Source organism: Tetranychus urticae, chromosome 2, assembly GCF_039701765.1.
Source record: "Tetranychus urticae isolate SD_2017Ah chromosome 2, NJAU_TeUrti_SD_1.0, whole genome shotgun sequence".
NCBI lineage: Eukaryota > Metazoa > Arthropoda > Arachnida > Trombidiformes > Tetranychidae > Tetranychus > Tetranychus urticae.
The window spans coordinates 28,146,627-28,172,516 of NC_142959.1; the positions used below are offsets into that span (position 1 = coordinate 28,146,627).

Here is a 25,890-nt window from a genome sequence, read left to right on the forward strand (position 1 = left end):
AGCAGTAGATCGCAGAACAATGAGTTCAAACGCTCAAGGTCATTCAAGAACACTTCGTATTTGACCTCTGACTGACATTTTCTGAAAATAAAAACTTTTCAGATCGGTTAATGCTGGTTATATGTCCATAACTCATGCTTGCCAAAAGATATGAGTGTTTACATATCGTTGATATCAATCGTCGATATATTGAAACCAATTGATTGCTTTCAAGAAAAATTCGTATTCTGTATTCTGTATTCTCAAGAAGCTCGACCAGTTGAATACAGAAGTTTAGCCGTATTAAGGTCCATCATTTACAATAATGAGCTGTTAACATTTCCAATAGTTGTATTGAGATGTGAAAGTTTCACCTTCCTACAACAGAAAATCAAACGAAAATTGATTTTTTTGCAACGATTGGAAAGATTTGGCGCTAATCGAAAAAATTCAGTGATGCTAACAATAATCAAATTCATGTTTGGGGTTTCAGATTTACAGCTACAAAAATACCAGACTGGTTGCTTCCTTTTATTTAAAATTCAAATACTTTAATCAATAATATCACATTTGGCTGGACTTCTCTTGCTGCCCATCAAATTTTAAATCTAAATCTTACCTTATATTTACACATTCAGAATAAACTTTGAACTGATTGTTGATTTTGATCTTTAATTATAATAGACAATTATTAATTGTAAAATTCAATCTTCATTTCTTCCATTATTACTCTGAATGGACTGTTTTTATTCAAAACAATTTGATCAATACAGGTTTGAAGAACCAGGATTGTTGTACCCAAACCTTATTTTACAGTAATGTTTCTGCTCTTAAGATTCTTCTGGTTTAAGCATCGACTAATTTTAACTTTGATTATGGGCCAGAAGTGCAGAGAGACTGAGGAGATGAAGATGAGGGAGAAAATGAACAAAAAATAAAGCACAGAAATGATGAAACAATTTCAATTTACATGGAGTTCCAGAAAGTTAATGGAGACAAATATCACTGTCAACTTATTTCTCACAGATAACAGCAACATTGTGATTAAATTTTAAAGGTCAACTTTCACTGTAAATACTTGAGCTTATAAATAATTGTGTACTTAACCAATCAACATAGCCACTTAGCCGTTGAATCGGACAATAAGTCAAGTGAAAGACTTTGGTCGAGAAAGATTTGACAAAGATTTTGTATTCAGTGAAACAAGTGTTGCTTTTAACCTGAAAATATTGTGTGAAACCATTAAATTGAAAAATCATGGGAGCCATTTTATCCAAACTTTGGCCTAATCGATCAAATAATCAAAGCAATAACAATAACAACCAACCACCATTAGCTATTACAGCTCCACCAGTTAGATTACCTTTGCCCTCGCCACCTTCAATTTCCGAAAACGATCCAGGTAATTATTTAACTTGTATTTATATTTAATTTAGTGTCTCATCGAAAACAATTGAATGTCTGTGAGAAAATACTGAATCTCAGTTGATCTGGATGACTATTCAACTCTGATGTTTAAGAAAGTAATCGTCATTTACTTTATCTTTATTCACTTTGACTCCTTCGCAATCATTGGGTAAACCATTGTCTATAACCAGAATACCATATTTATTTGACTCTATTCATTTGTTTTCTTGGTTACTTTCTTGTTATATTTGTTTGTATGTTAACTATTAGCTCAACAATGCCCTTAATCAAGTCAACACCAAGTTGTTAAATTGTACAATCTTCCAATAGCGCTGATAAATCAATTCACTCATCTTCATCACAACTGTTTTCTTTCTTTTTCCCTTTTTCTCCATTTTACTTTCTATCTTTCCTGTAACTCACTCAAAAACATTGCCTCGCTCGTATTGCATCTAAACCGTTCAAGTTAAATGAAAGTTATTTTCTATTAATGGACCTCTAATTACCAGGATTACCATCATTTTATAAACATTTGTTTGTCTTATTTAGTGTCTTATGAATATTCAAAGTGACTCAGTTAATCCTGCTTTAGCTTTTAATAAGTCGTTTCTTGGTGATAATCGTTTGTCTACAAAATCAACTGTTTAGCTTTTTTTATCCAACATTTCTGCCAAGACAGCCTTTCCAGTCAACAGTTAACTCTACCTTGTTTATGTTGATTTTTGTGTCAATTGTTCAATCATTGTGCCCATAGAACCGCTACCAATCTGTGATAATTGTTGCCCAAATTAACCAAAAACCATGGGCTGTATTTTTTCATTTTTCAAATTTAACCAGTCTTATAAGGTGGCTGAGCGTAAGTAAATTGAATGCTTATTACTCCTAAATTTACTATTTCTATTTACAAGTTGATTCGACTTGTGTCTTTCCATGGTTAATCTGTTTTATTGCTATTTGTAATCAGTTTCCACCAAATCACTCTGAACTATTCAAGTAACTTTTAGGTTTTATCATTTTTCTCATTCAACTTGACAACCGAGAAATTGTTCTTTCCTAACCTAACCTGCTTTTAACTAGCAATTGTTTTCTCCTCTTCGTCTTGCCTTCTTCATCCTTTTTTATGTATCATTCAATTTACAACTGCGATGGCAATCAAAGGCCTTCAATTTAGTCTTGATTAGTAAACACACTTGTAATCATCATCTTCAAGAATACCTTGAACACACACAGGATTGGTCATAACTTGATTATCTCATCTCTGAATTATCCCCATATATGTACAAGTATCTGCTATAGCAAACCCTATGATTGAGTCATTTTTTTCTCTAGCCATAAATCAATGTTGACCAATGTTGATACAAAATCAAGTTAAAATAATGGATGAACAAGCCAGATTTGGAAGAAAAATGTTGCTTCAAGATATTTTTAGACTTTCCTTTTTCCCTCTTTGCAACAAATTTTAACAGAAAAATTATCATCTTCAACACATTATTCCATGCCTTTACCAGTCGACCGGTTAGCTTTTATGATTCACTTTTCAATATGAACTTTGATCACACATCTTTAATCCTTGACATGATTAGTTAACAAACATCTTACGCTCAGTTAACTATTTTTGCTAACCTTTAACTGCAACTTACAATAACCGTTTCTTCTGGTTGTCCTTCAACGTCTTCAAAAAATACGAAAAGCAAAAGATGTTACCAAATTAACCAATCAGTAATACATTGTATCACAGCATGTTGATAGTGTTGTCTAGGCCACATTTTTGTTTTAATGTAACAAAACAGCTTCACTCAATAGTTATAAAGATCTTAATCAAGGTTTCCTTGATTACTTATTGATAAGGTTAACTCTAATACACTTAGGCAAACACGGGCACAAAATAAACATTAAATCAAGATTGTTAACCAACATCTTGACACTTTACATATTTTAATTTGCAAACAATGGTGAGCTGTAAATGTATGAAAAGCCACAAAAGATATCTAAACCCAAAAATGGTGCCATATTTGAATTTTCATTTTACCATGACAACAATTTTAATTTATGATTATCACCAACACCAAGCTCATCAATTACCAATAGTGTATATTACATTATTATTAATCACGAGTTGGTAATAATAATAATTTAATCATTAAAGCAATATAACAATATTTAACCATCAAGTAGTGTTGTTTTACAAAATTTAAGGCCAACAAGCTTTTGTTGGCTTTCAATTGATGCTAATGTTTTGATTTTGGTTAACAATTATAAAGCAATAATTTGAGAGCAAACAATTTCATTAATAATGCCTTTGTATACTTTAGTTGTGACTAATATTTTGATAAACATTTCATTTGTTCCTTCACCAGGAACAGTCATTAATCAGCATGTTTCAATCCAAGAAGGGATGAACCAGACTTACCCATTGTATAGTTGTAAGATTAGCCCAAATGTAAGCTGACTGATTTAAATTAGTTAATTGTGTTAATTTTAGAGTTAAATTTCTTGGTTTGATCACCAATTTAGATGTTACTAACAGTAAATTGTTATCAACCAACAACAATATAGTTTGGTTTTCAACTAATACTAATGATTCCAGGAAAAAAGAAGGATGAACAAAAAATCTCCAATAGAGTTTACTGTTTCTCATATTTTTTGGCAACTGTTCAACGATAAATTGTGTGCAGAGGTTAAAATTTCATTGGAAACTGTTTAAACTTTCCTTGTATTAAAATCTATTATTCAAGTAATCAAACAATCAAAGCTTTTGAAATAGACCAAAATTATTCACCAAAAGGTCGAGTTTATATTTAATTTGTTCACTTTAACTTTCGATTGACAATTTTATATCAACCAAGTTTGAGCAATATTTCATTTCAGATGCCAAGGTGTGATTTAAATTGATTATTTTCAAGATAAATAAATGTAGGATTGTTATTGTTGGGTTTGGTTACATTTTTCATCCTTGCATTAATCAATTTGTCCTTTCTTGTGTTCACTTTAAATTTCATCATGAAAATCAATCAACCTGAATCAATTAATTTGCTTTCTACCAATTTGATAATGATTGTTGTTTAATAGTGCCCAAATCATCGTTGATGTAACCTGTAAAAACAAATTTGTTAGTAGGTTGTCAAGCTTGCCAATCAAGATTAAACAGTCGCTTTTCCCTTTCAACCTTCAAATGATGATTTTTCATCTCATCCTAATCTATTCTGATCACCTTCATGCTTTCGGTTATATCAACTCTTCATCTTCATATTCGTAATCAGTCATTTCTACAGTTATCTTCGTAGTCATCTTTAGATTCATCTTCATAGTCAACTTGATATTTCTTTATCTCTTTTTAGGAATATCTTTTTTTAAAACAAACAATCTGTCAACTGATGTCAACCCAATTTTAATTTTGTATCCTTACTCACTTAATCAGCAACATAACTTGAACAACAATTAAAGCTCTAATCATTTTTTTTCCTTCTAATTCTGTACAGCATCTGAGAATAAAGATTCGACTCAACACCAAGGAAAGAAAGCTTCCAAAAAACAATCTGGGCAACAATCAAATAAATCTGCTGTAAAAAATGAGCATCCGCTTCCCAATCAAGTAAGTTAATCTTCAAGGAATTAACATTATCATAAGCACAGTTTTCGTCAAAATTTATATTCTGTTTATTTTTTACTTTTAACAGTCTTTTATATACAAAACTGTCCTGGAAACAACCGTCTCTGATGCCAATGCTAATGAAGAAGAGGAAAGAAAGAAAGCTGAGGAAGCTCCTGGTCCTTTTGAGATTGAAACCGATCTATTAAGTCCAGAGGTTGAAGAAGCAGTGATTAAAATTCAAGCAAATGTCAGAGGTTACTTAACACGGAAACAGTACAGAGCTACACCAGAAAGATCAATTGAAAAACCTTCGAGTCAAGTAAATCAAGGTATAGACATGGAAATAATGGCAAAACATGAATTTGTGTTAATTTATTATTTTTCTAATTTCTTATGTAATTGTATTAAATTTCTGTAGAGCAAACCGAATCGACTAATGAGGCATCATCTGGAATACTTGCCCCACCACCGAGTTTCTCTGATACTCCCAAGGAACTTCCTCTAGATGAAGCTAATCAAACAGCTAATCAAGGGAAAAGAATTGCGGAAAAATTGATTGAACTAGAGAAGCAAGTCAGTCAAGCTGCTGAGCCTTATGACAAGAGACCGGCTGAAGATAGGGAAACTAATTCTCGTCAACTGGATGATCAAAAAGTAAACATTTCAAATGATGATCAAAGTATCACTGTTAGGAGCAATGAAAGTAATGGAGCTGAAGGAAATTCAAATGACTTAAAACTTTTGCAAATTCCATCTATTGAGACAGATTTGAGTGAATCTTCTGCGCCTGAAGAAGCAGCAACGAAAATTCAAGCTGCTTTCAGAGGTTATCAAGTTCGAAAAACTATTTCACGTGAAGCATCGCCAATGAGATCTAGAGATAAAACGGATGATAAAGGTTCTGAATTGGATGAATTTGCTGATAAAGAAGGAAAGGTTAATCTTAGAGAGAGAGTTTCAACCTCAGCTCAAGATCCTGAGAGAGAATCTATTCTAGTTTTGGATCAGCTAGAAGAGGCCTTATCGAAAGAATTACTGAAAACACCTGGTAAAACAGAAGATGAATCATCGTCAAGTTCAAATTCAACTGATATCGATTTAAATTCAAGCATTAAAAGCAATTCTTCTTTGGTCGAGCCATCACAAGTTGAGAATGATTCAACTCAGAAAGTTACGACCGAGTCCCTATCAAAGTCAAGCGATATTGAAGATAAACAGCCTCAAGATTCACTAATTAATACTAATTCACCGCAATCAGATGATAAATCTTTGACCAATAACTTGAAGAATGATAATCTTTCGAGTACAAACATTGAAAGTGTTGTTTGCACTCAAAGCTCAAAATTAATGCAAGTCAATGATCCAGTTCCAAATATTGTCGCCTCTGACTTGAAAGAGTCTGAAATTCTCGATCCCTCTTCTAATGGAAACAATGTTGAATCGATTGCAAATGAACCTGTCGTGTTTGTCTCTAATGAAGACAAAGTTGATGCATCACCAAAATTAGAGTCAGAAGAAGCTAAACAAGAAACTGATGCTGTAGTTATGGTTGAGGTTGCTGGTAAATTGAATGCTTCTCCTCTCCCAGAACTCACTTCAGACTCTAAAATTGGTTTAAGTGAAAACCTCCATGTGAAATCTAATATTTTGCATGAGATTCAATCAGATTCAAATGAAAATAATCAACCCAAAAATGAACTCAAACTGGATTCCCCCATTTCAATGGAAACTGAAGAAGTTGTTAATCAGTTTGTGACAAAGAGTGAAGAAACAACTGACTCTAAAGTTGATCAAATTCCAACTTGCGATATACTTTCCAAAAAAGAAACTGATTCATTACCTCAACCGATTACATCAAATGAACCTCAATCTGTTCAGGAAAGTGAAAAAATTCTAGTAGACACTGAACTTCCATCTCCACAAAGTGTAGAGCCACCAACTACAACAGTTACTTCAGATATTTCTAAGCCAAATGAGCCATCAAATGATATAGTAAAAGAAACATCTTCTGATACCATGGAATCAAAACTTGCAGAAGAAAAAGATATTAAAGCTGAAGAAAATGAAGATTTGCAAAATGAACCACAAAAAAACCAGAGATTGTTAAAAGAAGATTCTTTTGGCTCTGATATTCTAATCTTGGACGATGATTCAATTGATAGAAGTGACACTTTATATGACATAATCGCAGAGAAGGGGTTAAATGTTTCTGAATCATCCAACCAACAACAAGAAAAAGACAAAGACTTGTCGCTTCATGATCAAAGTGGTTTCTCTTTTAAGACTGATGCTTCTGAAAGTTTTACTGAGATGAAAGATGACATTCTCGTTAACCTTGATGAAAGTGATGATGAAGACGAAAATAAAAATATCGAAGAGACAATCAGCACGAAGTCAGCTGTTGGAAATGATAATCAAAGTTCACCAGTTTCAAAAGCAAATAATGAGAGTGACCAGCTTAGTAATGAGAAAGTAAATACGTCGATCTCTAATGATTCAGTTTCTTCCCATCTAGTAGTTGAAGAGCATTCGAGTTTAACATCGGCAAATTCAACTAATGATCAAATCTCTACAAGTGTTAAACCAACGGAGACATCAAGTGAGACACATGTCCAACTATCTGAGAATTTCAAGGATTCGTCTGATAAAGATCTTAGTAAAGAGCAACTTGAAAATAATGATATTGCTACTAATGAGACAATCATCCAACCAATTAATGAATCATTAAATGAGCAGATAGTTTCAACAAATATGGAAAGCTGCCTTAAAGAACCTAGTTCATCATCTGATGATCAATTAGAAAAGTCAGACAAAATTAGTGCCATTGTACCAGATGAACATTCAAAAGAAGATGTAAGTCAGGAAAATGTAAGATCTCAAGAAGTATCTTCTGTGGATAAAATTAATCCAGAAACTGATTTGAAGCCTTTAGAAATTGAAGAAAAGACCAATCGAGATTTATCGATAGGAAGTGAGGAAACTTTAAAAGCGGAATCAAAAGCCGAGGAATCTTCTGCACCAAAAATAGACATAGAAAATGAATCTGAAGAGTGTTCAAATAAAACAGAATTTATTGACCAGAAAAGTATTTCCCAAACTCCTGTCACAATCAATGTTCAGACAACTGTAACTACTGCCGAAGCTGTTCAAGAAAAACCAGATGAAAATTCAAACGCAGCAAAAGATGATAAAGGTAATTTAATTGTTACAAAGGTTGAAAGCAACTCTTTTGATTCATTAGACTCTCAATCACAATCTAGAACTATTCAAGATGATTCAACAAGCTTAAAACAAACCAAAGAATCTGAAAGCAATCTTCATTCGGAACCATCTACAGGATTGAACCTCGATGAAAGCTCATCTTCAACTCAATCAGTGGTCATTATAAATCAGCCTGAAATAGTTGAATCAAGTGGTGCTTCCGAACTCCCAACATCTTCAACCGAGTCAACACCTACTGAAGAGTCAGATGATAAAACTGAAGATTCCAATCCAGAAGATGAGAATCGACTATTGAGGATAGTCGATAGAGAAGCCAGATCTAAAAGTCCTAACCCATTTGGTCGTAAAAGAAGAAAAGGGAAAAAAGGTCGAGCTGTTCAATAAAACAATCAATTTTATTTAATTAATTTTATTTTAAATCAGTCAAAGTTGCACCTTTCAATTTGATGCCATTCACAAGTGCTGAAAAGGAAGCCAAAAGGAAAAAAGCTCCAACATGAAATACATTTTACACAAAATCAAGAAACTAACAATTTAAAAAACTAATATAAATATATTATCATGAATTTAATTTTGTGTAGATTATCAAATATTGTGTAAACAATTATGACTATACTTACTCTCATACATTAAATTTTTAGTTTCATCCTTTACTTTTCATTCATTGATTCAAATGGATTTTGACTAATAAAATTTTGTAACTCTTTTGGATCTTAATACTATTTATAATCAAAATCATTAATATTTAAATACTGTTGTACTTAAATACGTGTAATATAATGAATCCAAAAACTTAGTAGAGAGTGAAGAGGGTAGAATACAAAAATGAATTCAGAATTTTGTGAAATTTGAAAATTAGTTATTGCTAACGTAAGTAAAGATGATTTATTGTTTTGGTCTGAGATCATTTCGCTGATTAAGAAGCATTCAATTTCATAATAAATTTTATCTTCCTTTTAATTATTATACTAATGATATAAAATCTTTATTTCTTAACTTAATTTAAAATCCAATCCAAAACAAAACAAATTGCATTTCTTAAATAAAATACACAATCAGGTACAAAAGACTAGACTCAACTCAGTGGAGCTGTGATCAGTGAATGAATTAAAAATAAATATTCTAGTGGTGAAACAATTTCACTCGTTGATTTGCGTATCTTTGATAATTATAGAGTCAAAAGGCCGCTTGGTAAAAACTCTTGGTAAGTATTATCTCGTCAAATTGGAGTCCATTTGACAACTCATTGAAATACATTGTCCACTCCATTAATTATTGCTCTTTTCTCTCTATAACAGCACTTCTATCTCGTGTAATCTTGATAAATATTTTAAAGTCACTTGAGGTGAGAGAAAATGTAGTCCACCAAACATAGAGATAGATAACTATCGACCAAAATCGTTCAAATACAAAAAGCAATGACTTGAAACCATGAGCCATACAAATTGAGAAGTTGAAAAGTACCTAAATTGAGATAGAAATATAATTTTAGATTAGCTCAAGAGTCAGTACATGTAGCTAATATCCTGATAAAACTAAACTTACATTACAGATCAACAAAAGGACGAAGATGATATGTCTTGGTTTCAAGTAAGGCCAAGATGAATCAATTGATTTACTTGTAGATGTAACCTCGAGAAATCTTTTGTGAAGAATGTGAGCTAAACATGAAAGTAAAGGTATATGGAAGAGTATCATCTGTGTAAAAGAAGGCAAAGGGTTAGTTTTGGTTTTTCTTTATATTCAAGTTAATCTTAAATGCTTGTTCTGAATCTATCTTACATTGATACTTGCAAAAAGGTATGGTAAACCTATAGGAATCCAATGACCATTGATGTACATTCCCCACCCAAATTCAAGTAGATCGCCAATAAACCAAGGACCAATCATGGTATACAGAGTTAGGATCATCATCGCAATGAAAAAATTGTCATATACCGCAAATATCAGGAATTTGAAGTAAATTCTGTAAATCAAGCTTGATCTTGCTCTTGATTGGATGAGTGGTCCTGCAATAAATAGACATTTTGTTAGAAATAGAAAGATTATCTGACTTGCTCTGATTACACCGAAGCTGGATTCTAAATATTTGATCAGCTTGGTTAGATCAAAATCTTTTAGCCCGACTTGAAAAGTATGCTTTTAAAGAGAATCAATAAAAATGAATTATATCAAGCTTAGGCAAATCAAAACGACATCATTGATTTTGCTGAATCAAGGAAGCTTGAGGTTCTTAAAGAAAAGGATAATCACAAAATCGATTTTTACACGATTGAATCCATAAAAGGTTTATCATAGTTCTAACTCACCTTTTTCAATCAAAAATAGTAACCTCATTGCAATGACTGGGAATATTGCGATAAATATTATAAACGTGAACAGACATTGAAGCTAGAGAGTCATTAAAATATTGAAATTAGTGAAATAAAATCTTCGAAATTCAATAAACAAACATTTAACTTACGACTGAACGAGTAGAGAAACGGAGAATAAACCGCGCACCAAAAGGATACTCAGGTTTAGTTCCATCAATTGAGAATTCAACAGTTTCCGTGTTTTCATTACCATTTTCATCCTATTAATAAAAAAATTAGCCATGAATCCATGGATATGAAAACATCGCCTTAATTGAATTTTAACCAAAATTGAATAAACTTACAGAAGCTAGAACTTCAATTTTGTGTAACCCAGCTGAGTATTTTTCGGGATTCCAAGGATATGTGAAGAGTGGGTGAGTTTTTGGAGCTCTATTCATAATACTCCATGGTTCATTATCGACTCTTACTGACACTGAGTCAATTGGACTGGGTGAAAAAGCGAGAACTCTGATATGTGTAGAGTTTGATATGCGATGGAGCGGCTCATACCGTGGCATTTGAGCTATAGCTGCTTTTGGGTTTGTTACCAAAATAATGGGCCATTGTTCTAACTTGACATCGACGAAGTTGAATAAACCGTGATCAACGGAAGCAACACGAAACATTCTTTCATCTTTCCAATCAGCAACTTCAATTTCAAGATACCCAGTTGATTGTGTTGCATACATCTTTTTTAACCCACCTAAGGTATGGAAATGGCCACACAAATATGGACCAGTTATAATGTTTCTCAAGTAAGGAGATTCTTCAATGATGGAAGATGTAGGATAATGAGCGAAGAAGATTGTCATATTAGATTTAGGAGCCTTGCTTACAAGATCTTTGATTCTACTCAAATCGCTCTTTTTCAAGTAACCAATGAAATTAAATGGTCTCTCCGGTGAAGGTTGAGGGCAAGCATCAATACCAAGAAAATTGTATTTATCTGAGCCCTGGGTAACAGTGTATACATAATGTCCAGCACTTTGATTACCTCTGTGAGTATATTTTCGATAAGAGTTGTTTGGCGAATCCCACGAATGTACGTTGAAAGCATCTATTATTCAAAAGGAGAAGATCCAGAGAGTTAAAAATTCAATGAACAATAATCCATAAGAATCAGAGGAGATGTCACTACTTCGTTTTGTAACATCATTAACAAACATTTTACAATTGAATACACCTTTTCTATGAAGGATAAAGATTTAATAATAATGAAATTACCATGATTTCCTCTCATATCGAGCCATATAGTTTTTTCAGTGACTCGACTTGTGTTTAGGGCATCAGCATACCATTTCCATTCTTCTTCAAATCGATCAGAACCGACTGGAGCTACAGATCTTGAATCGGTTAAATCACCAGTGGCAAGAACAACAGAGGGACGAACGGAATCAACTACAATATTGCAAAATCTACGAAAATCAGGAATCAGCTTCTTGTCGAAAACAGCACTGAGATGAATATCACTTATCTACAAGAAAAAATGGGTGCTAGAATAAAGTTATCAAAATAAGAAAAATGAATATTCAATTGCATGTATATAAAGACTTACCTGCATAAACCACATAAGATGATCTGGTTTATCTCCAATTATCACAGAGTCCAAACTAGGGTCAATAATTTCAGGTGGATTGTAAATTTCACCATAATAATTTTTTTCGTCGATAACACTAAAATGAATTATGAAAGAAATCATAGAGCCAACAATGACAACCGTAATGATGAAGAATGTAGTTGTCAACATGCTCAGTTTTTTCTTCGAACCCTCAATTTTTGAAAGGTGTAAGGTGACATAACTAAAAAGAACAGATAAATGAACGAAGTTTAGAGGAATTTACAATTAAAATGTGAGGGAAAAGCACAATTTATAAATAAACAAACTTTATTTCTGACATATGATTTTCAATCATTACTGCCATCTATCTTAAAATTTTACCAAACTTGAACCTGACAAGGGAAAATAACCGGCTAACAGCACAATTGAATTCCAAGTTTATGTATAAAACGAACAATTAGATAATAGAATCAAAAATCAGAACAAACCGAATAAGGTGAATGGTCAAAATTGCCAAAACGTTCAATTCGATAATTTTTCATGGACTAAAAGAGCAATTTCAATAAAATTTCTTGAAAAGATTAAAATTTTGATAGACTGATAGTGAAAAAGGAATATGTAACTTCAAAGGGAATTTGCACATAAGAATTTGAAAATTACCTGACTAATTACTGAACTAATGAAACAACATTTGTTTAAATTCAATATTTAAAGAAATAATTGGACAAAAGATTGGTTTACATTTCAGGTTATTTAATCATTTTAAACATTGAAGACAAATATATTGGTTTTGTAATGTAATTATGCTTTGACGTTATCACATAATTGAAGGTTCAAAAGACCACAGGAAGACTTGAACAATTGTCGGTTATCCTTAAGCTCATTGATAACAGTTTTCCAGTCAACATCATTAGAGGTTGATTCAGCTTTGGTTGACTCAAGGAAACTGACTAAACCATCGACATCACCTTCATGTTGGTACTTCAAGATATCAGTCTTGTGAGCCAAAAGGAAAGAGACTAAAGTTTCCCGGGTAACTGAGGTATATTTAGTTCCAGGTCCAGTGTTTCTGACAGCCCAAGCAACGAGTGATGGGAGTCCGTGTTCTTTCTCTTCACTTTGTCCAGTTACCTTCTTCTCGAGGATCTTGGCGAAAACAAGAACCCAGTTAACTCCTTCAGTTCCTGATTCTTCAGCATGTTCTTGAAGGAATTTAGTAGCACCAATGATGTTCAATTTATTGTAGTACTTGAGGAACTCTTCTCGGTACTTCTCAGTGAATTGATAAAACTTGGCGGCATCGATCTTAGCTGCTTGACTGTCTTCTTTAGGGTCAGAAGCAGCCCAGAGTAACAATGGTATTGCTTCAGTTACAGCACCAGAGTTAGCGATCTCATCAGCTAGAATAACAAAGAGAATGATTGGATTATTAAACATTAATTAGTATCACCAGTTTTCTGGTTAACTGGTAGACTGTTTAGAGCTTACCTGAGACGAAAGCTGGGACGATTAGGAGTGAAGCTAAAACAAGTAAACGCATCATTTTGTTGATTAAGTTGGTTAATTGATTTACAATTCAATTATGATCTCAACTTAATTCCTAACCCCTTTATATGTTATTTTTTGCCTGAATATCCAACTTCTTTTGGTTTTGATTGACACTTCGATCCTCCTTTTCATTTTAATCATCCTATTTTCTAAATCAATCACATATGGAACACGATAGCTACTTATGATATCAACACCTTTTTATTATTGTCTTAGTCCACACAGGTTGATATGTACTTAGATTTACTGTCGCTGCTTAATCAAACATTTTTAAAAATTAATTAATCATTCATTCTTCATCATTAGTTCTTGATGTTCAATGTAAGCCTAAAAATTAAAAACTTACCGTTGAGGTTACATTGCATTGAATATCTGAAAATCAATCAAAATATTCAATGTTTGGTCAATCTAGCAACTACACGTATGTAGACTTATCATTTGATTTCCAAGAGTTTGATTGACATTTCAACTCGACTTGTTTAATCTTGACGCAGTGGTTAGATGCACATCACACGTTGTTTATTAGGTTTTAGATGCTTCGACACCTTTTCATTGTCTAAGTCCAGTCAGGTTATTATGTACTTGAATTCACTTTTGTTGATTTAATCAAACCTTTCCAGAATATTTATTAATATTTCTAAAAATGTTTGAATTGTTTGATTTTGGCAAATTTTCAAGGGGTTGGACTAAAAACCAAAATTCAACCAAGCAATCAAAATAAATCAAAATAAATTAAAAGAGTATGCATAACAAATCTGACTTTTGATATAAGAGTTGTTGATAAGACTTTGTTGGAATGTACGGATATAAAACTGAGTCCATTAGTGCTATGAAAGAAGTTTCCAGAAAATCGAGTTCAAAGTTTAAACTCGAATGCAACTATTTCGTGAAACAAAATTTTTGTTTTCTGTAAAACTACATACATAAATGTAGACTTATCATTTGGTTTCCGAAAGGTTATTTGACATTTCAACTCGACTTGTTTAATATTGACGCATTTGGTAGATGAATATCACATGCTCGATGTTTATTAGGTTTTAGATGCTACGACACCTTTTCATTGTCTAAGTTCACTCAGGTTATTATGTTCTTGGATCCACTTTTATTGATTGATTTTATTAATCAAACCTTTCAAGAATTTATTTATTTATTAATATTTCTCGAAATGTTTGATTTTCTGCTAATTTTTAAAGGGTTGGACTAAAAAATTAAAATAAACCAAAATAAATTAAAAGAGTATGCATAATAAATCTGACTTTTGATATAAGAGTAGGGGCTTTGTAAGCTTGTATGGACGTGAAACTGAGCTCATTATTGCTATTAAAAACGAACTCGAACTAACGATCGCTAGTTTTCTATAAAATCTATTTCAAAGTTTAAACTTCGAATGCAACTATTTCGTGAAACAAAATTTTTGTTTTATGCAAAACAACTGTTTTGTTGTCTTGGGAACTGCTTGCAATAAGGCCAGCTTGTTGGGTATCTCACAAGGGAACTAATTCACTTGAACTTAACACTTTTTAATGAAACATACCTCAATTGATAGGGCCAAACTTGCTGGTAAACACTCTGGTGTCCTTTTTTCTGGAGATTTTGTGGTTCCTTAGATTTTTTGGGTTAAAGTTGAGGCATTTTTGTTTTTCGCAAAATTGAAAATCTGTATTTTTCAAGTAGCTGCGGTGTCGCAAGGGTTAGAGAGCGGCAAAAAATTATGTAATTTTTGGTTCGAATCACGTTCGTGGCCATTTTTATGAAATTTTTTTGATATTTTTTTACGTTTAATTTTGATTCTTAATTGTTTTAAACGATTCTAGGGGCAATCCTAAATCAAAACTTGCATATCACATGCTCTTTGTTTACTAGACTTTAGATTCTCCGACACCTTTTCATTGTCTAAGTCCACTCAAGTTATAATGTTCTTGCATACACTTTTATTGAGGCAATCAAAGTTTTCATAAATTGATTTGTTAATATTTTACACTTGTTTAAAAAGCCCAATTTTGTCTTTGTGATCCTTCAGAGCTTCGAGTTCGTGTTGGTAGATCAATAATTTCACTAATAAATACCATGATTGCTCAATTGGTTAGATCACAATTCAGTTACATGTATTTGGATTTCGATTTTGATAATCTTATGGTACTCTTGAGGTTTTGTCATGTTCATTGCATGGGTTCATGGTATATCAGTCTCTTGTGAATTCTTTTCCTCGCCTTTGTCAAACTCTTTGAATATCAGATATTGATCCTTGCAATCTCAGAATGAATAAAACAATTAATGCATTCCATTTCAAAATTTTTGCCCGCAAGTCAATCTAGCAACTACATGTATGTAGACTCATCATTTAGTTTCCAAGAGTTTGATTGACATTACATCTGAACTTGGTGATATAACTTCTTTGAAGCCTCTCATGTGATATTCTTTCTGTAATTTAAAATACGATGAAAAATAATGTTGAAAAATTAGATTAGAAAAAATAACACCAAAACTTATTCTATTAAATTTAAACAAATTGTTATAAATATGAGTACCATATGGCGTGAAAAGTGCATATCTGCGACTGAATTCATGAAAAAAAAATCTTTGGCTACACCCATTTTACGATGATCACGGTATGCTGCCCTTTCTCGAAATCTTTCCCATTCTTTCATTTGTTTGGTATCAGGATAAGATTCCATAAACTCTTTGACCTGATCTCGTGATACATCAGCCTCCAAATGAGTAGCGAATGACTAGAAAATAATAGCATTATGAATTAATCATACAATCATATTTACTTTGGTGACTTTCAATGCTTTCATCAGTCCGGAATGTGTGAACCAGACATAGATCGATCGAGGAATCACATCAGTAAACAGTGGTTCGGTCTTGACTTGTTCATCCAAAACCATTGCATTAAATTCGTTGTAATTAAATATCTCAAGCAGCTGTTCTTTGGTCAATCCGAACTTTTCAATTCGAGCCTGGTCTTTTCGCTCTGTTTCCGTCTCTTCTTTTTTTCTTCCTTCCTTTTATGATATACAGGTTGAAAGATGCTCCCCCTCTTTCAGTCTGTATATCAAACTTACTACTTGGAGTATTTCGTCAATAGAGCGAGCTATAACAAAGATGAATTTGACCGGGCACAAGACATTGATTCAACAGAAATATTCCTGAATGAAAGAGAAAAGCTAAATTCTCAATATTGCTACATGATAAAACAGTAATTTAAATAATTGTTTTTCAGAATTCCTCAAATAGGCTCAAGTTTGGTGAATTAACTGTGTGAAAATAACAACAATTTAGCAAAATTACAAGCTATTTTGTACACTCATCAGTAAGATAATTAATGATGGACCAAACTTTTGAAAAACCATCATTTAGGGATCATTCACTCAACATTGAGCTATACAAGATTTAGGCGAATAAATAACTTTGGAAATGTATTAGTTTAACCCCCTTTAACACTTAAAAAAGACAAAAAATCAAAAATCAAAAACGAGCTGTATTTTGAAAAATGGTCAAAGGGGGGACCCTATGCATGAACTGTATTTTTTATTAAAATCAATGTTATTCAATGGGACATGTAAATTTTTGTGATTTTTTAATTGCATTTAAATATCTCTTAAACTAATTGAGATATTTAATTTTTGTTAATTGCAAAAAACATTTGAATTACTTGAGATACTGATTTCCGAAATTCATCCCAATACGATAATCAGATCAAATTCAGTAAAATAACAAATTTGGTTCGATTTGCGTGAGACCCCCTAATAGTTCAAGAAAGCTGTTCAAGAAAAAGTTTATTTTATTTTATTTTAAATCACTCAAAGTTTTACACTTTGTACCTTTCAATTTGATGTCAGATGCTGCAAGGAAAAGATTATGCATTGCTTTACTTCCATGTTTAGCTTGGAGAGCATTTCGCTGATAAGCAAAAAACTAACCATAAATATATTCATCTTTCTTCAGATTTTTAATTTAGAAAAATCTTTATTTCTCTTATACTTAATTTTAAAATCCAATCCAAATCAAAAAATCATGTCTTCATTAGAGTACGCCATCTATCAGGTAAAAAACTAGCTAGGTACAAAAGATTAGACTTCTCTCAGTGGAGCTGTGATCGGTGAATTAAAGGAAAATCAATATTCTGTCTTGTTCTGTTGTTGTATCGTGATTCAATTAATTTAATTTATCATCAAAATGTCTGCTATTCGTGTTGTCAACCCTAAAGCTGATGTCGCCCGACACTCTCAAGCCTTAAACATCAATATTAGTGGGGCTCGCGGTCTCCAAGAGGTGATTAAATCTAACCTGGGTCCACGAGGAACTATGAAAATGTAAGTGCCTCTCCCATTTGCTTTGAGGTAGCACGTGTTTTGACAAATTTTTGATTATTTGTTTTATTAATAAAATTTCAATTCTTTAGGCTTGTTTCTGGTTCTGGTGACATCAAAATTACCAAAGATGGAAATGTTCTCCTGCATGAAATGGTAAGTATAATTATTTCTAGTCAAGAATAGTGTCTCTAGTTTATCAACTGTTTCTTAATGCTCATTTGATGAATTTTATTTTTGACCATTTCTAATGGTTATTTAGCAAATCCAACATCCTACGGCTTCTTTGATTGCTAAAGCGTCAACAGCCCAAAATGATGAAACTGGCGATGGAACTACTTCTACCGTTTTAATTATTGGAGAGCTTCTCAAGCAAGCCGAGATTCACATCAGTGAGGTATAATCATATTCAGATAGCATAAATATTTTTATCTCATTGACAACACCTTTTATTTGACTTTTATTTTTTAATACATCTTTCCAGGGCTCGCACCCAAGAGTCATTGCAGACGGTTTTGACTTGGCCAAAAATAAAGCGATGGAAGTTTTAGATTCACTTAAGGTTCCGTACAAAGATGTCGATAAAAGTCAACTTATCAGTATTGCGCAAACAGCATTAAGAACAAAAGTTCATAATCGCATCGCTGATAAATTAGCAGAAATTTGTGTAGAGGCTGTCCTTTCCATTAGAAATGGCAACAAGCCTATTGATCTACACATGGTTGAAATAATGGAAATGCAACATCGATCTGAAGAAGAGACAGCTTTAGTTCGTGGTCTGGTTCTAGATCACGGAGCACGTCATCCAGATATGAAAAAACATGTAACAAATGCTCATATTTTAACTTGCAATTGTTCATTGGAATACGAAAAAACGTGAGTTTAGTTTAAATAATAATTTACGGATCTTCCATTTTATATCTTATTTATATCTCACTATTTTATTTTAATATCTAGCACTGTTACTTCTGGATTTTTCTATAAGTCTGCTGAAGAAAGGAACAAGTTAGTTGATTCGGAGAGAAAGTTCATCGCTGATCGATGCCAGAAAATTATTGATTTGAAAAAGAAAGTCTGTAAAGAAGGTGAAAACTTTGTTGTTGTCAACCAGCAAGGTGTTGATCCTGATTCATTGGATATGCTTGCCCGTGAAGGCATCGTTGCTCTTCGAAGAGCTAAGCGCCGAAACATGGAGCGTTTAACTCTCGCTTGTGGTGGAACTCCAATGAACTCTCTCGATGATTTAACTCCTGAATGCCTTGGATTCGCTGGTGTAGTTTACGAACAAGTCATTGGAGAGGAGAAGTATACTTTCATCGAGGACCTGAAAAATCCTCTATCCGTTACTATCCTAATCAAAGCAACTACCAAACATACATTAAGTCAGTTTAAAGATGCTGTTCACGATGGCTTACGAGCAATCAAAAATACCATTGAAGATGGTGCATTGATTCCCGGTGCTGGAGCTTTCGAGATTGCTGCTCATGAAGCTTTAATTCAATACATGCAAAATGAAGTCAGAGGCAAGGCAAAATACGGAGTCCAAGCCTTTGCCGATGCTCTACTTATAATACCCAAAACATTAGCAGCCAATGCTGGGTTTGATGTTCAAGATGTTATTGTTAGATTGACTGATGAATATAAGCGAACTAAATCCATGGTTGGAATCGATCTCAAGAGTGGTGAAGCAATTTCACCCGTTGATTTGGGTATCTTTGATAACTATAGAGTCAAAAAGCAGCTTTTAAACTCTTGGTAAGTATTATCCCGTCAAATTTTAGTCCATTTGACAACTCTTCACTTATCATGTTCAAATATTATGTTCAGTTCATTAATCATTGCTTTTCTCTATAACAGCACTTCTATCTCGTGTAATCTTCTGCTTGTTGATGAAATTATGCGCGCTGGGTTAACTTCTTTAAAAGGGGACAAAATTGGCCAATGAATAATTTAACACATGGAACAATTTAACCGATTTTGATTTTTCTAACGTTAATAAACTCTTATTTCTAACAATTTCATCTGAATTTGTTTTAAATGATTTTTTACTTTGTTTCGTGTGATATTTCACATTGCTAGATGAATTGCTTAAGAAAGTGCTTAATTGCACCCCAAGAAACTTGATTTACAAAGTCAGTATTGTCTACAATAAGTTGATAAGTTCAGCAGAAAAATTATTGTTGGAATTCGTTTAAAATGACGTTCAAATTATATTTATGATGAAAGATCTTGATAATTGAAAATGAAAGTGATGAGTAAATAATCGTCAAGATAATGGTTAAATATGAGAACACAAAATTAATTCCTAAAATGACAAAATAAATTAGATAAGATAAGTTTAGACAGATTTAGTGAAACCTCTATCCTCTTCCGGTTTTCTAAAGTCTTCTATGGTGAAGGAAAGTGTAGTCCACCAAATATAGAGATAGACAAATATCGACCAAAATCGTTCAAATCCGAACAGCAATGACTTGAAACCATAAGCCCAACAAATTGAGAAGTTGAAAAGTACCTAAATTGAGATAAAAATATAATTTTAGATTAGCTCAAGAGTAAGTGCATGTGGGTAACATCATGCAAAATCTTGATTCTGAACTTACATTACAAACCAGCAAAAGGAAGAGGATGATATGTCTTGGTTTCAAGTAAGGCCAAGATGAATCAATTGATTTACTTGTAGATGTAACCTCGAGAAATCTTTTGTGAAGAATGTGAGCTAAACATGAAAGTAAAGGTATATGGAAGAGTATCATCTGGGTGAAAGAAGACAAAGGGTTAGTTTAGAATTATTTTTTATATTTAGGGTAAATGTTCTGAATGATCTTACATTGATACTTGCAAAAAGGTATGGTAAAGCTAAAGGAACCCAATGACCATCGATGTACATTGCCCATGCAAAGCAAATACCCCAATGACCGTCAAGTAAATCGCCAATAAACCAAGGACCCACCATGGAATACAAAGGTAGGAACGTCATCACAACAAAAAAATTGTCATTTGCCCCGATTAGCATGAATTTGAAGTAAATTCTGTAAATCAAGTTTGATCTTGCTTTTGATTGGACGAGTGGTCCTGCAATAAATAGACATTTTGTTAGTAATACAGAAAGATTATCGGACTTGCGATGAGTACATAAAAACTGGATTCTAAATATCTGATCAGATTGGTTAGATCAAAATCTTTTAGCCCGACTTGAAAAGTAAGCTTCTGAAGAAAATCAATGAAATAAATTATACCAAGCTTAGGAGAATCAAAGCAATATCATTGATTCCAATGAATCAAGGAAGCTTGAGTTTCTTAAAGCAAAATGATAACAAAATCGATTTGAAAAATAACCTTCTCGAGTGAGTTATTAATACTTGAATATGAGTCTAGTTTATACACAATTGAATCCATGAAAGGTTTATGATAGCTATAACTTACCTTTTTGCATCAGAAATACGATTCTCATTGCAAAGATTGGGAATAGCGACATTAATATCAAAAATAAGTTTACGGATTGAAGCTAGAGAGACATTAAAATATTGAAATTAGTAAAATAAAAACTTTGTACACATGTATATTCGAAATTAAATAAAATAATCAACTTACGAATGTACGAGTAGAGACGCGGAGAAGAAACCGCGCACCAAAAGGATACTCTGGTTTAGTTCCATCAATTGAGAATTCAACAGTTTCCGTGTTTTCATTACCATTTTCATCCTAAAAGGAAAAAAATTGCACATAAATCCATGAGTATGAATCCACAAATATATTAAATTGTCTTGATTAATTTGCGTTAAAATTAAATAAACTTACAGAAGCTAGAACTTCAATTTTGTGTAGTCCAGCTGAATATTTTTTGGGATGCCAAGGATATGTGAAGAGAGGGTGAGTTTTTGAAGCCCTATTCATAATATTCCATGGTTCATTATCGACTCTTACTGACACTGAGTCAATTGGACTAGGCGAAAAAGCGAGAACTCTGATATGTGTAGAGTTTGCTATGCGATGGAGTGGTTCATAGCGTGGCATTTGAGCTAAAGCTGCTTTTGGGTTTGTTACCAAAATGATGGGCCATTGTTCTAACTTGACATCGACAAAGTTGAATATACCGTGATCAACGGAAGCAACACGAAACATTCTTTCATCTTTCCAATCAGCAACTTCAATTTCAAGATAACCACTTGCTTGTGTTGCATACATTTTTGGAATTAACCCAACTAAGGTATGGAAATGGCCACACAAATATGGACCAGTTATAATGTTTCTCAACTGAGGAATATCTTCAATGATGGAAGATGTAGGATAATGACCAAAGAAGATTGTCATATTAGATTTAGGAGCCTTGCTAATAAGCTCTTCGATTGAGTTAATATCACTGCTCCGCAAGTAACCAACGAAATTGAATGGTCTTTTCGGTGCAGGTTGAGGGCAAGCATCAATACCAAGAAAATTGTATTTATCTGAGCCCTGGGTAACAGTGTATACATAATGTCCAGCACTTTGATTACCTCTGTGAGTATATTTTCGATAGAAATTGTTTGAAGAATTCCAGGAAAGAACGTTAAAAGTATCTAAAATCAAAAGAAGAAAATCGAAAAGGTTAAAAAAAATCAATAAAATATATCAATGGAATGTAAATATGAAAAAGGCGTGTTGTCTAGGCGAATCATTAACAGATATGTGAGATAATCAGCTGATGACTGTATCAGATTGGCCTAAATTATAATAATAATATTGTAAAGTTGTTGTTAGAACAGTTAGTAAGAAGTGCAATCCTATCTACAGCTTGTAAACAATAATCCACAAGAATAAGAGGAAATGTCACTACTTGGTTTTAAAACATCATTAACAAACATTTTATCAGTTAAATACACCTTTCCTATGAAGGATAAAGATTTAATAATAATGAAATTACCATGATTTCCTCTCATATCGAGCCATACAGTTTTTTCAGTGACTCGACTTGTGTTTAGGGCATCAGCATACCATTTCCATTCTTGTTCAAATTGATCAGAGCCGAATGGAGCTAAAGATCGTGAATCGGTTAAATCACCAGTGGCAAGAACAACAGAGGGACGAACAGAATCAACTACAATGTTGCAAAATCTACGGAAATCAGGAATTCGCTTCTGGTCAAAAACAACACTGAGATGAATATCACTTATCTGCAAGAAAAAAATGGGTGTTAGACTAAAGTTAGCATAATAAAAAAGTGAATATTGAATTGTATGCATAATAAGACTTACCTGCATAAACCACATAAGATGATCTGGTTTATCTCCAATTATCACAGTGTCCAGACTAGGGTCAATAGTTTCAGGTGGATGGTAAACTTCACCATAGAAATTTTTTTCGTCGATAAGACTACATTGGAGTATGAAAGAAATCATAGTGCCAATAATGACAACAGCAATGAAGAAGAATGTTGTTGTCAACATGATCAGTTTGTTCTTTGGACCCTTAATTTTTGAAAGGAATAAGGTGACTAGACTAAGAAGGAAAGATAGATGAACGAAGTTTAAAAGAATTTTCAGTCAAAAGATTGCTGATATTCCAGTAATGGTGAATGATCTCAAATGAATTTAAAACTGCAAATACTGAAGAGTTCATCCGTCACTGGCTTTCCAAACATGATATTTGCAGAGAGTATCACTTTAAACAATTTTCACTAAAACCCTAATGAAGGGCAGATAAAGATGTAGCAATAAACATAAGAACCAGATATTAGATGAAAAGTTTAATCAGCAAATTATAACTTAAAAGAGGAGATAAGATTCCCCACTATCAAGATAGGATTGGCTGGAGAAAACAGATTCAACTTGGATCTGAATGACAAATGTACTCCAGTGTAGCTTTCAAAACCAAATCAAGAATTTAAATATCAAATTCTCATAAACCATTAATTGGCATGGACTGAAGGTGAATTATTTTCTTAAATATTCAACATTAATGGCTTGACAACGAATTACTTTAATTAGATCCAATCATTAAAGATACATTTAAGACTCACTTGACAGTCAACAAAAGCTTCACACAAATTGTGAGTCACAAATTTTAATATAATGTGTAACCAAACCGATAGATGCCACTACCAAAAAGGAGTTAACCAAAAATTTTAGTCCAAATTTTGATTAATTTTAATCGAACCAACATTTATATATTATTTATGTTCAAACAATCAAATCTGTCCGAGTAAATAGATTCTCATTTCCGTCATATAAAATTTGCAAATTATCGATTCAATGGTTTGACCAAATGTGACTTCATTATCTAGCAAAAGACACAAAATTGAAAAAATAAAACAAGAGAAACAACAACCGTGCTTGACTCTTGTGGGACAAAAGGAAAGGAACTCAAGTTTCTCGACAAACTGATGTCAATTCATTTTCGTGTCCAGTGTTTTGAGAAGTCCAAAGCAACGATGGAATAGGTCCAGTAACAGCGTCAAAAGCTACTAAGGTCATTAGTAAAATTGTAATGCATTATCTAATAACATTGTTCATGGTGAAATCAATGACTTTCTTGGAGATGAGCATTAGAAGGGTCAAGATTGAGACAAGATAACGTGGCATTTTGTTTGAAAAGATACCTAAACGATTAATAGTTGAATAGACCAGTTCAGTCGCAATAACACCTTGTGTTACCAAGTCGGAGTCTTTTCTTTGATTGACACTTAAATCCTGGTTTGATTGTGATTTCAACATATTTTCTTCTACTTTTGTAACAATTTCATCTGCATTTATTAACACTCTTTTCATCATGATTAATACGCATTTTATCGAAGATTATTTAACATGCAAACTTATTGTGAATAACGGTTGAATTATTTGTTTAAATGGAAACGATTTGAGTTCTGTTCTGGATCCATGTTGTCTTTCGATGTTGGCTATTAGCGAGCATTAGTCTTTTCAAAGCAGGGAAATCTTGAGTGCTGAATAACAGCCACTACAATCCAGACTGATTTGTTGTCTCGATGTGGAAATGATATAATCTCGAGTTTTACTCTTGAATAGCCAGTACAGCTACATTGTGTGTAAATGCAGTAATAATCTTCACCATATTGGTAAAACTTTTCAGAAAATTCTTCCGGGATAAATTTGAAATGACTCTTTGAAATAAAACTAATAACAGCAGTTAAATATTAAAATGTTTAAATATGTTATGATTGCTATTTAAACATATAACTAATATTTAATATTAAATAGTTGTTATTTAGATGCATCTTTGTTTCAATCTGTTTAACTGTCTACAAAACAAAACGAGATATTTTAATTGTCAATCAAATTTACCAGATTTTATGTAATAAATGCTATTGAGATCCTGGTTGGTGAAACTATGTTATATGATTCATATTATTTCAAGACAGGTGTTTGAGAAAATATTTGCAAGATTTACATGGGAAACATATCGATACATTATTGCTGAAGTTGATTTAATTCATAGAACTCCATTCCTTAAAACTATGATTAAAACTCAATAAAAATGAATATATTGCAGTACTTAATACGTTTTCTTAAGTTATAACATGATAAAGATGTAACTTTCTTTTCGATTAGCTATGATTCTAGAGCTATTATATTTATGTTTGCAGCATTATAAAGGAACCAGCAATAAACTATTATAATAAATCTTGATTAACTTCGTGTAAAATTGAAGAACCTTTACCGCTTTCTACTATTGGACTCGGTAATCATGCACTTCCAGAATTTGTTCGAAGCATAAGAGCTTTTAAAGGCAAGAAATTTTACTTTTTCGTTTATTCATTTCTCGAATCGAATTGAATTTTCTAGAGACACTTTCATTATTGCGGAGTAAAAAATATTCAACATTTGCATATGATATTTGTTACATTGATAACAAAAGCCAGCATCACACAAGTTACACACTTCTAAACGTTACAATAATATGGCAAACAGTAGCTTTTGTTCT

General features: G+C 32.6%; 5 protein-coding genes across 10 annotated transcripts; 2 read left to right on the forward strand and 3 right to left on the reverse strand.

Moving 5' to 3' along the window:
• The first annotated feature begins 900 nt into the window (after positions 1-900).
• LOC107360628 (uncharacterized) lies at positions 901-8,853 on the forward strand. 6 transcript variants are annotated; one of them, XM_015927323.3, is made up of 5 exons: positions 968-1,381; positions 4,866-4,978; positions 5,064-5,307; positions 5,397-8,171; positions 8,239-8,853. In XM_015927323.3, exons 1-5 carry the CDS (start codon positions 1,237-1,239, stop codon positions 8,265-8,267), a joined length of 3,306 nt encoding a protein of 1,101 aa, XP_015782809.1. In that variant the 5' UTR covers positions 968-1,236; the 3' UTR covers positions 8,268-8,853. The 6 variants fall into 6 exon arrangements, with proteins under 6 accessions (XP_015782806.1, XP_015782809.1, XP_025016176.1 ...); XM_025160408.2 differs by having other exon boundaries at positions 1,004-1,381; positions 8,220-8,853; XM_089268483.1 differs by lacking the exon at positions 968-1,381 and adding an exon at positions 1,566-2,242.
• A 301-nt stretch (positions 8,854-9,154) lies between these two features.
• On the reverse strand, positions 9,155-12,399 carry LOC107360859 (transmembrane protein 62). The gene is made up of 8 exons (XM_015927583.3): positions 12,113-12,399; positions 11,782-12,031; positions 10,860-11,614; positions 10,665-10,775; positions 10,510-10,591; positions 9,983-10,209; positions 9,746-9,898; positions 9,155-9,664 (listed from the first exon to the last, which is right to left on the reverse strand). The coding sequence occupies exons 1-8, from the start codon at positions 12,302-12,304 to the stop codon at positions 9,473-9,475; spliced, it is 1,962 nt and encodes a 653-aa protein (XP_015783069.1). The 5' UTR covers positions 12,305-12,399; the 3' UTR covers positions 9,155-9,472.
• Positions 12,400-12,851: 452 nt separating this feature from the next.
• On the reverse strand, positions 12,852-13,685 carry LOC107360266 (uncharacterized). Its single transcript, XM_015926893.3, has 2 exons — positions 13,604-13,685; positions 12,852-13,515 (listed from the first exon to the last, which is right to left on the reverse strand). Exons 1-2 carry the CDS (start codon positions 13,656-13,658, stop codon positions 12,917-12,919), a joined length of 654 nt encoding a protein of 217 aa, XP_015782379.1. The 5' UTR covers positions 13,659-13,685; the 3' UTR covers positions 12,852-12,916.
• Positions 13,686-17,777: 4,092 nt separating this feature from the next.
• CCT6 (chaperonin containing TCP1 subunit 6) lies at positions 17,778-19,997 on the forward strand. The gene is made up of 6 exons (XM_015927292.3): positions 17,778-17,979; positions 18,069-18,132; positions 18,239-18,373; positions 18,461-18,852; positions 18,934-19,731; positions 19,834-19,997. Exons 1-6 carry the CDS (start codon positions 17,843-17,845, stop codon positions 19,919-19,921), a joined length of 1,614 nt encoding a protein of 537 aa, XP_015782778.1. The 5' UTR covers positions 17,778-17,842; the 3' UTR covers positions 19,922-19,997.
• A 2-nt stretch (positions 19,998-19,999) lies between these two features.
• On the reverse strand, positions 20,000-24,010 carry LOC107360602 (transmembrane protein 62). Its single transcript, XM_015927291.3, has 8 exons — positions 23,208-24,010; positions 22,877-23,126; positions 21,775-22,532; positions 21,568-21,678; positions 21,400-21,481; positions 20,804-21,048; positions 20,577-20,729; positions 20,000-20,488 (listed from the first exon to the last, which is right to left on the reverse strand). Exons 1-8 carry the CDS (start codon positions 23,397-23,399, stop codon positions 20,315-20,317), a joined length of 1,965 nt encoding a protein of 654 aa, XP_015782777.1. The 5' UTR covers positions 23,400-24,010; the 3' UTR covers positions 20,000-20,314.
• Positions 24,011-25,890: the final 1,880 nt, after the last annotated feature.